Source organism: Taeniopygia guttata, chromosome 12 (genome assembly GCF_048771995.1).
Source record: "Taeniopygia guttata chromosome 12, bTaeGut7.mat, whole genome shotgun sequence".
Taxonomy (NCBI): domain Eukaryota; kingdom Metazoa; phylum Chordata; class Aves; order Passeriformes; family Estrildidae; genus Taeniopygia; species Taeniopygia guttata.
The window spans coordinates 5,272,922-5,286,349 of NC_133037.1; the positions used below are offsets into that span (position 1 = coordinate 5,272,922).

The following is a 13,428-nucleotide window of genomic DNA, read 5'->3' on the forward strand; positions in this document are numbered from 1 at the left end:
CAAAGAGAATAGAACAGATGGGAGCTTGCTTTTGAGACAGCTCAGCCTGTAAACCTTGAGTACTGTGAGAGGGTGTGTTATTGAGACTTCAGCACGGAGGGTTTTTGTTTTCACTATAAAGTTGCATTAGGTTGATAATTTTTTTATCATGCTGTTAGAGATGAAAGTATAGTAAATAATCCTCTTTGTCCAGCATTTCTAAATACATAGCACTGGCTTTCATGCTGTGTTCCTTACTTCAGGAGAAACCAAGAACTGATTGTGGCTGCCTGCCAGGGGGACAGCAGTTCATGTCTCCATGTGGGAAAAGCATCTTTGGCTGGCACAAAATAGAATTATACCATCACCAGGAGCCAGCTCCACCTTTGCCATTATACCATTGCCAGGAGTCAGCTCCAGCTCCTTAATTATTGCTTTTGTGTGAATCAATTTATCCTGTGTAGAGAATGTGTCTGCACTTAAAACCATTCAGTAAAGATCCTGTGACTCTTTAGTGCCTCAAGATTTCTTGCCAGGACAAGCCAATGTGGTGTTTTTGTGTGTGTAAAGTTTCTGTGTCTTTGTACCCACAGGGTGTAGATGTGTTTATATTCCCACAGGGGTGTTTAAACTGGCATGTTGGGATGAGGAGGGAATTATTCTAATTATTCTCATTATTTTAATTATTATAACCAGCTGTTGTTGGCCTGGCATGGCTGGTGTGGCTGTGCTGGTGTCCTCAACAAAATCGGCTTAGAAGCACAACAAACAACCAGAAACAGCAGAACTCTGAAAATACTTGTATTAGTGTTTAGTTCCTTACAGAATAATGCTAATTCCATGTCAGTTGTTTTTCTTTCAGATATGCATCAAGAAACACAGAGAATCAGTGGAAATAATTTTATAGGCAGGGATTAGATGAAATGTCGTATTAATAAGGATATTTAACATGAAACTGAATTTGTTTTAATGTAAGAGTCTGTTACTACTTTTATAGCAGAGGAAAACTTGAAAACATAAATAGACTTTGGAGTTCAAGCCAAATTTGCCTTGGTATTAAATGCAAGACATTTTGTCTGGCCAAGTTAGCCTTGTGCAGCCTTTAAAAAATATCTGTAGCTTTCAGAGCACTTGGGATGCACAAATGTTAAGAAAAGGCACTTAGGTAAATCAATAAGTATTTTACCTCTTCTCTGGGTGTTGTTTAACTGCTGGTTTGAGATAACCATAAGGTGGATGAGCTCAGTGGGCTGTCTCATGAACTCTTCTTAATGAGCATTACGTTATTTTCCCCTCTTGTTTTTTCTAGACTGTTCAATTAACCCCCAGACGATGGCTCAACCTGCAGGAGTACCAAAGCAAAAAAATAATGGCAGACCATGGGGTTACAGTTCAGAGATTCTTTGTAGCTGATTCTGCAAATGATGCCCTGGAGGCTGCTCAGAGACTGAGTAAGTTGACTGATAATGGGAGGACTCTGCATCACTGGGTAGCAATCTGGAAAATAAATTGTTTTCTAAGAAGTTTAAACAGTCTTTAAATTCAAACTTACTGAAAAGCTTTGATATTTCATCCAGACTATAAATGTATTCTTAATTTTATATATGAACAAGTTTATAGTGGCAATACTTAGAACTTTATTTCTCAAATGTTTTGCATGTAACATGAATTCTTTAATTAACATCATAATAACTCAGAAGGTCATGAATAGTTGTGGAGGAAATTTTTTTGGGTGTACTTGATATAACTTAAGGGTCTGAAATAAATGAACTTGTGTAAAAAGCTGTTTTAAAAGAAAAATTCCCTCTTTTAAAAAGCAAAGGAAGGAAAAGGTTGTAGCCTCTCCATTTGAAAGGATCCTCAGATATTTGTTAATGTGTGTGTCCAAATGAAGAAACCGAAAAGGTGAGTTGAGTTACCATCACAAAAGGATGTGACAGTGGCTTGAAGAGAAGACCCTGCTTCTGGAGCTTTATTTTGTTTCTCTGACAACATCCTCATTCAGATGTGGTGAACAAAAGATGATAATGTGGATCAGAAATGAATTTATATAATAACTTTTCTCTCTAAAAAGGAAGTGTTAAAGTACTTTGTCAATCTGTTCTAACTGAAATAATTTTTCTGCTTTTTAAAGTTGTACAATTTTCCTCTTTTCATTCAGCTTTTGTTAATATATCAAATATCAAAATGCCAGAGGCCAGGCATTATTGTAGTCTAATTGTGTAGGAACAGGAAGGTTTTTTGGTTTATACTTTACATAATGCACAGGCCACTTAGTTAAATGCATTTCAATTTTGCACACTGGAAGGTAAATTAATACAACTTACTCATATCCAAGATCTCATCAGAGCTCAAGTAGCTGAGTAGCATTAGTATAATGGCTTGTTCAATCTCTAGAACTTCATTAAGCTGATGTATTTTTCAGTGATCAAAACCTTCTTATGACAATCAGTATATTTGAAAATATACCTGAAACAAAAAATTAAATCCAAGTATTATGGTCATTTAGCAGTACAAAATGGCACAGTCGGACATAAAGCAAAGCAGATGAAATTGGAGTGTTTCCTCATGTCTGATATCTGAGAAAATCAAGGAATGCTAACTGAAGCTGTGGCAGGTTTATCACCAGTCCTACAGCACTTAAACTCTCCTCTTCGTGATTGAACTCATAAATGGATTGGCCTGTCCAATAACTATTGCTGTTCTTGATCTCTATGCCTACTTGGAGATATAAATTACTCCATTAAAGCAGTGAACCTCCTCTGTTTTATGATGCTAAGTTTATTTTAAATAACCTCTGTAGCTTGCTTGCTTTTCAAATCACAGAAATATCCATCTATTAAAATCCAACAAACAAACTGTGTTTAAATAACCAAAAGTAAAATCCAGAACCAAAAAACATTTGCTCATGCAACTTTATCAGGTAAATTTTATTTTAATTGTGTGGTCTTGCTAGCACTTTAGAAAGTGGAAGTTAGTGATACCTTTCTTCATTTGGTGTAGTTGCTTTCAGCCATGGTGCACTACTGAGCATGAAAGAATTGTGGTTTATAGTGTGGAATCTTTTTCATGTTGGAATGACTGACACTCCATTGATCCACTTAATAATTAACAACATCCTTGTTATCATTCTGGTGCTGTGCTGTCCTTGTACTTCTAACATGCACTTTGAAAACTAAGAATCAAGAACATCACTTTTACTGCTGTAGTCATTGTTGTTCCAAGATTTTTCCAGATTTATGTTCTTTGTGAGCCCTCAGATTAATATTGGCTCTGTCACTCAGGGTTATCTGCACAATTTGCAACTGAATACAATTGAAAAGTAAAAAGATATGGGGAAACAGGAAACTTCAGCCTACAGGAGGCATGAAATATTATGAAATAAAACAACCAGTGAAGGCAGTTTGGGGATGCTGTTGCTAGACAGGCATTCTGCAGTAAAATACGGGGAGAGGCCAACCTCCCCTGCCAAGTCCTGCTCAAAAATCTCATGTTTTAGGTGCTGCGTGCCACATTGCAGCTGTCCTTCGCTTTGGCTTCTTCAACATATTTAAAAGACAAAAACAGGATAAAGTTCTCAAAACTTGAAAGTCAAAGGTTCAGTATTTTTCTTCTGAAGAGAAATTCTTTCTATAGCACTCAGGATTCCAGGAGAAACAAGAATTTTCCTTTATAATCTTAAAGCATTATATCACTCATATGGGTCTGTATGTGTGATAAAGGGGTACAGGTAAGGGGATAGGAATTTCTGTCATGGAAGTCTGCATAAAGTCTGGAATTCACAATTTTTAATTTCACAATTTCACCGACTGTTTTGTGCTTGGCAGAGCTGTCTTTACTGCTGCAGGGCCTGTGCTCACCAGTTTTGCTATTGTTGGATTTCCTGTTGATGCAATGGAAAGAGATGAGATAATTTTTTGCTGCTGTCTTCACTTGTCAGGAAGGTGTTAAAGCATGTCTTCTTGAAAGGGTTTGCCTTTATCCAGTATCAGCAGTTTTGTTACACTTTGCTCATTTCCTCTGTTTCTCTCTATTTTTATTAATATATACGCTGAATGTTAATTTTTCTCAGATGCTTTCAAAACTTACCAACTGCACACAAGACAGACTGCAAGGAATTTTTAATGGAACTAAAGTGTTGGGGTTTTTTTTCCTTCTAAGATAAGAATGGCAGATGTAAGGAAAATTAATATGACATCACTAATATTGACTTCAAAAGAAGTTGTACACAATAACGAATATAGAATTAAGCCCCAAGGAATTCATTGCCTTCTATGTGCTAAGCAATTTCCCAGTGTAACTTTTGTAGAGAAGGCAATATATACAGAGTGCCAAGAACTTCAGTCACAATAGTTTTCTGGTTTGTGTTAAAATTCTTGGTTTTCAATAGAGAAAAGAAAGATGTTGTCCCCTTTTGGTGCCCAGTATGGTGTTGCTTGATCTGCTCTCTGAAGAAAGTTAATTAGTAAACAAATTCTTACAATTCCAGTGCAACTATTTAATAGGAAAAAAAAAATTGCTCGAGAGCCAAGTTTTTGTCTGAAATATAAGCTCCTGTGGCTGTTCTTGTATTAACTCACAAGTCTTCTGATCTAATTCTCACTTAATTTAGGGCTTGTTTAGCCAGAGAAGGCATTTCCTTACTTGCTGGTTTTTTTCTTTGTGCTGCAGCACCAATACCTAAGGAAATAATCCTTATATAGGCTGTGTATCATTTGTGAAAGGAAAATGTGTGCACTGTGCATCATTTCAGGGCATGGTTTGCGAGTCTTGTGTTCTGCTCTTCGTGCTCTGCCTGATGGAGAAGTTGTTGAGGGACCCATCATTTCCAGCTAGGAGGTGGGCAGAGCTGAGAGGGGCTGTCATTAAGCTGGAGGGGGCTGCTGTGCACTGTCATTTGGCTCTGTGCATCAGTAGAGGTGCTGGCACTGCTGACAGTCCTAAATCGATGCTGGGAACTTGGCATGTGTTTCCTTTTGTGAATTTTAACAAAGGCAATAGAATGCTGCCTGTTGCCACTTAGGGTGTTTCATTACATTTAGGCATCAGTCAGGTGCACTGTTCACACTCTATCACAGAGAAATGCAGTTCAATTGAGTGCAAGGTTTTTATTCACTCTTCTTAAAAAATAATAAAACAAAATATAGTCTCTGCATGTCCTATTTCTATTGCTTATGCATGAGGGAACTCATAAAATTCGGCTTTGGACTGAAGGTGTGCTTTTTCTATCAGTCTGGAGAGGTAAACATGTATTTTATAAAGAATAGAAAAGGTTTATGGAAGCATCTTTTCATGAGGTCATTTACCTGTCACCTATTATTCACCATTTTTTAGAATATTGAAAGAGTTCTTGGTCATGTGAGCACCAGTCTCCTTCCTATCTCAGCTCCTGAAGTTTTTTTCTTCCCATGGCTTTTTAATTTAAAGGGAAGGCTGCATTTTTAGATTCTGTTTTAGATCCCTTATCTGAAAATTCACCTCTTTAGTACTAGTTGTGAAAACCACTTGAAAGCAATTTACGTTTAGAAGGGATCAAAAATTGACCTTTATGTTGGTAGTGTCCTTTTTGTGTAGATCATGAAGAATTTGTTGGCGATAATGCAGTCTGGATTCCATTTAAGCTTTTATGCTGGGAAAATTAAAAACATCCTTGAACCTGATGTTTCTAAGGATATTTGAAATGTGAATTCAGGTCCTTTTTTGTTATATCAGCAAGAGCTTTTCTATGAGTATCCTGTATAGAGCGGCCCTCTATATAAAATTTTATTTGAGAAACTTGGCTACTTAGCTGATCTTTTTTACTGTCATCATGTGGTTGCTTAGGTGATTTAATTTCCTCTCTGTTTCTGTCCATCAGGATAGGTTGCAGGATTGCTTCTTTCAGCATTTCTATAATTTCCATATTTCTTTCCATTCAATGCTTCACTGTGAAGTAATAATTTTTCACCTGTGCATAATGAGTTATTTCTCAAAAACCCTCATGTACTTCGTGGTTATAACTAACTATTATTTAAAGCCACTCAGGTTATCCTTTTCTGCATATGTTGAAAAATCATGTGTTGCTGCAATAGCATTCCAGGGAACTGTACACAGAGCTTTGCTTGCTGGTGAGGAACAGCTCTCCCACAAGTCCTCTTATTTTCTCTGACAGCTTTTATTAAAGTTCCTTAGACTTAAATTATAGCTTTCTGAAACTGTTCTTTTCAGGCAAAATAATGCTGTAAGTTATTATATGTAAGTTATAATATGATCCTATTCTCAGATGGGTAAGTATTTAGAAAACAATCTTTTAAATTTAATAGAAAACCGGTGGTGGATGAGCTGCCTTGGACCACGCTCAATGTTACCGAGCATAAGTATTTCTTTGTTCCACTTAATGGATTTTGCCTTGTCAGAGGGATGAAATCTAAAATTAGAGTAAATCTGCATTTTCCAGCCACTTCTCAGTGATAGAAAATACCTGTAAATATTTGCAGTCTTCATAGGCATCCTTTGAATGTATAAATTCAAAGCTCCACAAAATTTGTCAATGTCTGTGGTTTTACTCTCTTTTTGTCCCTTAATCAGTTCCCTGTTCTTTCTCAGAGCCTTCTCTTCCCTGTCCTCATTTGCTCTTTTCTTCTCAGCTCTTCTCCTACCTTATGACTTCTGATTGAGAAAATGCTCTTTTTTTTTCTTTTTTTTTTGTGCTGAACAGTCAGTTGTTACCCTATTTAGCATAGTTGGAGCACATGTTTAGCAGTTGTGTACTGCTAAAAGCCATTTGTGTGCATAATGGTTTTTTGCTTGCTGAAGCGCTTTGCTCAGACCCACATTTGCTTGACTTGGCAATCATAGAAGGTAATGTTTCTGCATATGATAAAAAGGCAAATACTGATTGCTAACCATCATTTAAATTATATTTAAATATTGTCAAATAATATTGAAAATAATAGTTTTTTTCCTATGTTTGTACATGTTGCAATGATTTGATTTTTGGAAAAAATCCCCAAGTATCAGAGTTGTGCAAACAACTTTAAGATTCTCACTTGTGTCTGAAAATGATGAAAATAATGAAGTAGAGTAAAAATTATGAAGGCAACACGTTGTTTGCTGCAGTTAAAGTAATCCTTTGTAGGAGGCTTGGTAATTAATGTGTCAGTGACCCAATTTATTTACCTCATATACTGGATGAAAAAGATCAGTCCTGGAAAATCAGAGGCGGTAGAAAAGGTGTTACAGTGATTTGTTCACCTAATGTGCTGTGCTAGGGAGTTTGGTAGAAGGTCCTGGGGAATTTGCTGTGATACAGCTACAGAACAAACCAGGAGTAAAGCACCTCTGCGTGATAGTTATTTTTATGGACATTCTTCATTTCCTCACACATTGCTTTTTGGGGCTTTAGCCTAATCTGTCTTGGAAGCGGAACTGCACAAGGCACAGTCAAGGTGGAATTAAGATTTTATTTGGGGGTTTTACACTCAGTTGGTGCTACAGGACCTTCCCCTTGGATAGGAACCTTCAAGCTGTGCTGTTTTCTCCTCTGTGTGTGCGCCTTGGTTGGATTTGAATCTTGTAATCCAGCCTGTGCTCCCTCCCTTTGCTTCCCTCCTCCCTTTGTGTCTCATGCTGAGAAACTGCTTCACAGGGGTGGCAGAGAATGAAAAACTTTTATGTGCAGCAGTGTTTAAGCAGTGCAACGTCCTTGGTACACCCTGTGAGGGCTCTCTGCCTTTGCTTTCCTGCTTGTCTCATTCCACCAATGTTTTTTCACATAAAGCCTTGGCACTTCTGTGTTTTCTCTGGGAACCAGGCAGCTGTGGAACCACACGTGCATTTGTTGGTAATGGCTACATGTGCCATTCACGTTCTCTGGACAGACAGACATAATTCTGTCTCTCAGGAGAAGCACAGAGAGAAGAAGAGAAAACAATCTTTATCTCTGCTCCTTTGTTTTGCCCATGTGGAATGTGGTATGGAGATTGTTTACCTGCAGTGATGGCTGGGTTGGATTCTGGTGAAGGTTGTTTGGGTTCAGTGACCAATGGATCCAGCTGTGGCTTGGACTCTCAGCACACAGTCACGAGTTTGTTAGTTAATTGACAGGTAAGTAAGAAGTATGTAGAATAGTATAGTATCTCTTTAAATAGGATATTAATGTAATACAGTACAGTTTTAATAAAGCTATCCTTCAGCCTTCTGATCTGGAGCCAGAATCATCATTTCTTCCCTCATCCGGGGTTCTCTGCATTTTACTATAGCCACATGTGTTGCATCCTGTGTGCCAGAAAAAACAGATAGACAAACTTCCAGCTTCTCTAACTGGGAGTTTTATTCTTTTCCAAAGAAAGTTAATAATAGATTTTGTCAAAGCGCACCACTGGGTATTGTTTTGTTTAGAGTTGAACCTTTTTTGTTTCAAGTTAACTTAAAAATTGTGGGGTTTTTAATGTTTTAGAAATGAAAATACTTCGCAGGACCCTCTGCCTCCAGAGGAATTACAGAAATTGTTATTTTGAAACGTATTGTTATGAAAAAAAAATAGTTTTGTTTTTCTTATCCATTCCCTTTGTTAGAGAATTACATGCTGAGTGTGAGTCGGTAAATGCAAGCTTGAGACTGCTTACATTAGTTGGATATTTTATAACCAACTTTGTCACCAAATGTCTTCATATTCAATAGATTTATAGTAATATGAGTAATGGCTTGGGGGCCAACAAATCAAAATCTCATTTCAGATGTTTGACACTAATGTTGAGCTGACTTATTGTTCTCTGTGTTGGATTTCTGATCAAATTACCAAAATAGCTGCTTGAAAGTAAAACACAAAGTCAAAAATATTCTAGAAATGGGGTACTGAATTCAAAACATAATGTGCACCACAGAGTGTGGGCTCTTAGAAATTTCAGTTGTGTTAAGTACACCACTGGCTTTTTGTTCATAAAAGGAGACAACTGAAGTTATAGTTCTTGATTCAGGAATTTTATCACGTGGTAAAAAATGCAAAGTTTTACAAGGTGGGTACAAGATGACTGCTGGTATTTATTCCACTCTTGTCACACCATATTTTATGGTTCTTCAAGGTAGTTTTGCAGCTGCAGAACAATAACCAGATGCGTAATTGAGAAGCAGCTGCATGAAATTTTCATTTTTTTATGCATAAAATCAGAACCATTAGACACACTTTGTGTAAAAGGTACAAAATACTAAACAAAAATGTTTTCTCTGTAGTACTAGCAGCTGTGTAAAGGAGAGAAATCACTCCTTCTACACTCTCTAGATGCCCATCAGCTTCTAAATGTTCAGGGCCTGATTACTGAAAGCAAGTTTCAGTCTTCTCTGGCTGTATTTCTTCTTTTCCTTGTTTGTTACTCTGTGCTGTGTGGTGCTGCATCTTCTGTGTGATCAGTCCCAGTGGATGATCCCATGCATAGGGGGTCTCAAATACAAAATTGATGCTTATGCCTGTTTTTCATTTAAGCTTTTCAGTAGAAGGACTAGTAGCAGAATCATGTTGAATAAAATCTAAGAGGGAATGATGGCAGTCCTAATATAGGATAGTTTATAATTTACATTGTCATGGTTTCCCTGATCTCCTGTAGTGTCCCCCAAGTGACACAGGATACAGCAGGAAGAGACTATTGTTGGTTATCTACTTGCTATATATAATTTATTTGGGAAAATTGGTTTTTTAAAAAAAAAAAATTGTCAATTGTTTCTGTTAAATTTATTACACTTTTTGTCTTTATGCACTAGGTGGTGGTTTAGGATGGGCTGGATTGACAAGTAAGGATATTAGCTTGTACATTTGCTGTGAAAGCACATAGTTTGGAACCAAGCCAGGAATCTCCCACAACTGACTTTCCTACTCTTGTGAAGCTCAGAGAACACCCAGCATCCAGCCTCCATACCATGACTCCCATCCCCTATTTCCTTCTTAGCCTCTTCCAGTCAATGAGGTAATATTAACTGGTATTTTGCAAAGGTTAGGGCCTTGTTTTATCTTTAAAGATGGGAGTAATTTACAAGTTGAATGTATCAGCAGTTGAGAAGTATGATCATAAGAGGCTGTGATTATTATTTTTTTGGTAGATACTCTCTACCTAAAATGGTAGAGCAGTTTTTGAAGCTAAGGATGTTCTGACATTTTGTTAATCTGCTACTTCATATTTGAAAAAGTGCTGTGAATTCAAAGTACGTTTATCTACATTTCTTCAAATATTTGCAGTTCAAGAAAAGTAAAATATTTCAACACATTTATGAATACAAAATATGTCTTTGTAACCCTGCTGGATTCAGCTGGGAGATATTATCTTACTCTCTGCATCACAGTATATTTTAAATGATGCTCTAACCCTTGAGAATGTCACCACAAAAAAACATTTAGTCAGAATCATGTTCAGGGCAGTTCCAGAAGTTAGCTATGCTCTTATTTTAAGTTATATTTGTTTTATTAAGAAAAATCTGAAGTTGACAATTTTACCTCTGTGTGGCATACTTTCCCTGGTCCTACAGTTAAAGTCAGCTTTTGTTCCGTGCATCGTTACGAAGGGGAACATTTTTCTTGCACCTCCCCTGGGCTTAGTTGGACTGCTCACCTGAGTAAGATGAATATGGCTAAACTTCAGGCTATAAATCTTAAATTTATTTATTGTTCTAAATACTTAAGAGCAGCCCTGGGGGTTTTAGAGAAAGAGAAGACAAAGGCAACCAAGAAGAGTTTGCTGTATGAACAGTTAACAATATAAAGTCACTGGGAAGATTCACCACTGCTGCTCTGCACTTCCCTCTCCTCCTGCCAAGTCTTTGACCCCTCAGTTCCTCCAGTTATTCACCTGTACAGTTTAGCAGTGGCTTTCCTGATCTTGGTGTGTTGTGCTTTGTTCCCACTGAAGATTATTCATAACAGTCCTGATGCCATGCCTGCACATCCAACACCCCTCTTGTTCTTGTTCCCACAGATAAATCTTGTACCCAGGTTTTGGGTTTAGCTCATTCGATGTTCAGTGTGCTTGATTTTCCTACTGGCCTTTCCACATCTGGCCTTTTGCTTGGATATTTTGGAAGAAAAGTGGAACAAGAGACTTGAAGCTGAGTACTGCAAATTTGACTATCTTAGGAAAAACTATTCTTATAAAATCTTCCCCCCCCAATTAAATACATGCTTATGTCTCATGCCATAAAGTAATCTGCCATTTAAACATGATGATTCATGTATACTATAAGTAACTTGCTTATTTTATGTTCTGAGTGACATTCCTATTTGAGGTAGTATACATATATATGCATATACAAATAGTATTTATTCAGTTGTTTTTTTGATCCATAAGAAGGCAAGTTAGGTGCTTAAAGATGTTTGTATGGAAAATTTATTTTGTAATTTTAAGATGAAAACAATTAATGTATTTTCATATATATATATTGTTGGTTTACAGGATGAAACTCCTGTGTCATTGAGTTTATCCAGCTTTGTGACTCTTTTCACAATTTTAATTTATGGGTTCTGGTTTATGGCTGGTTTTTACACTGAGTTTCTGATGTTTAGTGTCCTGTAAATAGTGAGAGGTCTGGACTTCCACAGACTGGAGTAAGCATTCCTTCAGAAATCTCTCTGCTGCTGAAAAAAACAAAATAAACCAGTCAAATTAAATACTAGAGAGAGACTTTTAAGGGCCAAGGTTCAGGGGTGATTAAACATGAGTTGCATATCACTGAAGAGGTCTCGATGTCAGGATTTTCAGTTGTGCAGAAAGGATGCAATTAGTGCAGTTAACAGCAGGTAGGGCAACATTAATTACATGTTCTTTTGTCTCTATTAATTGTTTTAGCTATTTTGAGCCTTCTTCTTTTGCATACTATTAAGTAAGTTGTACTGCAGGAGGCTTTCTGAGAGTAAACTGTGACCACAGTTTATACAAATGTGATTTTTACTGCCTTAGACACCAGTTCTGAACCTGGTCTTGAAGTGAGAAAGTTGGAATGTAAGAAATTGGCAGAAGCATGAACAAAACATCATGCGAAAGTGCTGCCTTTAAAGAAAGATTGGCCTGTTGTATATCTGACATTTCAATGAAATCTGGAGCTCTTTTCAGCAGCACAGAGAGGAGGAGGTTTATTTTCAGCTGTTACCTCATCTGCTTTGTAAACCAGGCAGACACGATTCCATGACTCTGCAGAAGCTGAGAAGTGGGCTTTCTGACGTGGCAAAGCAGCTTGCTGACCTTGAGTTAATGAAATATTAATCAGTGCTTCACGGATGACACAGTGCATCTGTTTTTGAGGATTCATAGGAGGGGCCATTGGGATGGTGCCTAGGTCACATAGTTGTCACTTAAATGGCAGCCTGGCTGAACCCCCACACTCAGAGTTATAGAACTGGTGTACAGATGTGGTGGACAGAGCTGCTGACAAGTTTCACACAAATTTGATCCGTGGTCCTGCTTGTCTGAAGCTGAGAAGGTGCTGAACAGCATCGTGCATGAAGTGTGGCCATTTGAGATGCACTCACTCACCTTTTGTGTCAGTCCCTTTATAGGTTCAACACAGGTTCGGGGCACTGAAATCAGCTGCACATTCTCTTTCTTTGCAAACAAAGGTGGTGTTTATTCCAATTCTACATTTTTACCCAGGAAAGTTCCGTTTATATGTGAGTAATTGGGAAGGCTCCAAATTCCACTGTTTGATATGACTGCTCACTCATTGTGGAGTTTAGACTGTGCAATTTCATTAAAATATGTAGAGTTCAATTTCCAAGCATAGTATCTGCCTTCAAAATCCCCACAGAGCTCAACTTGCAGGAAGCTTAAATGAAACAGCTCTGGTGGTTTCCACATCACATTGAGATACATCCTTTCCTGCAAATGCTGATTGCCAAACCAAAAGCTCTCTCTTGCTTTTATATTCATTTTTCTAGGCTAATTTAATGTTATGAAACCTGTAAAACATGAAGTTTAATGCATGTAGTTATATCTTTGCTGCTGAGGTGGTGATTGGAGCTTGAGAGACAAATGCCAAGCTGTCAGAACTGGGGGGATAGGATGCTTCTATTCCCTCAAAGGACTGGGAAAAAAAGGCATGGAGGCTTCTAATTAAGCAGGGCAGTGCTATCAACAACTGAATGTATGTACTGCTCTCTGTCTTTAACTGCAGAGTGCCCTGTTGGATACTAGAATTTGGTTGTCTTATGTACCCTCCCTGCTCTTTCCAAGCTCTAAAAGCTGATCATATATCTTCAGGAGAATCACAGATTGCATTCCTGGGATTTCAGCTTAGCAGTGGTGGGCCTCACTGCAGCCCATTGGGTCATAATTACACAGAATTTACTGTGCTATCCAGAAAACTGCTCTGAACTGCCCTGTGTGACAAGTCAGGTGCTGAATTGATTCTAATGAAACACTTGGGCAAAGCTGTATGCAAGTGTGCAGGAAAAAAGATATTAAAAAGACTGGAGTAGTCAAGGAAATCACTGGG

At 37.7% G+C, this 13,428-nt stretch overlaps 1 protein-coding gene across 1 annotated transcript in view; it reads left to right on the forward strand.

Annotated features, from left to right (window-relative positions):
* Positions 1-13,428, forward strand: part of SUCLG2 (succinate-CoA ligase GDP-forming subunit beta) — a 110,125-nt gene that overhangs the window by 19,781 nt on the left and 76,916 nt on the right. The window contains exon 2 of the mRNA XM_012573496.5: positions 1,289-1,430. Within this exon, the coding sequence (XP_012428950.5) occupies positions 1,289-1,430 (142 nt within the window). The remainder of the gene's footprint in view (positions 1-1,288; positions 1,431-13,428) is intronic.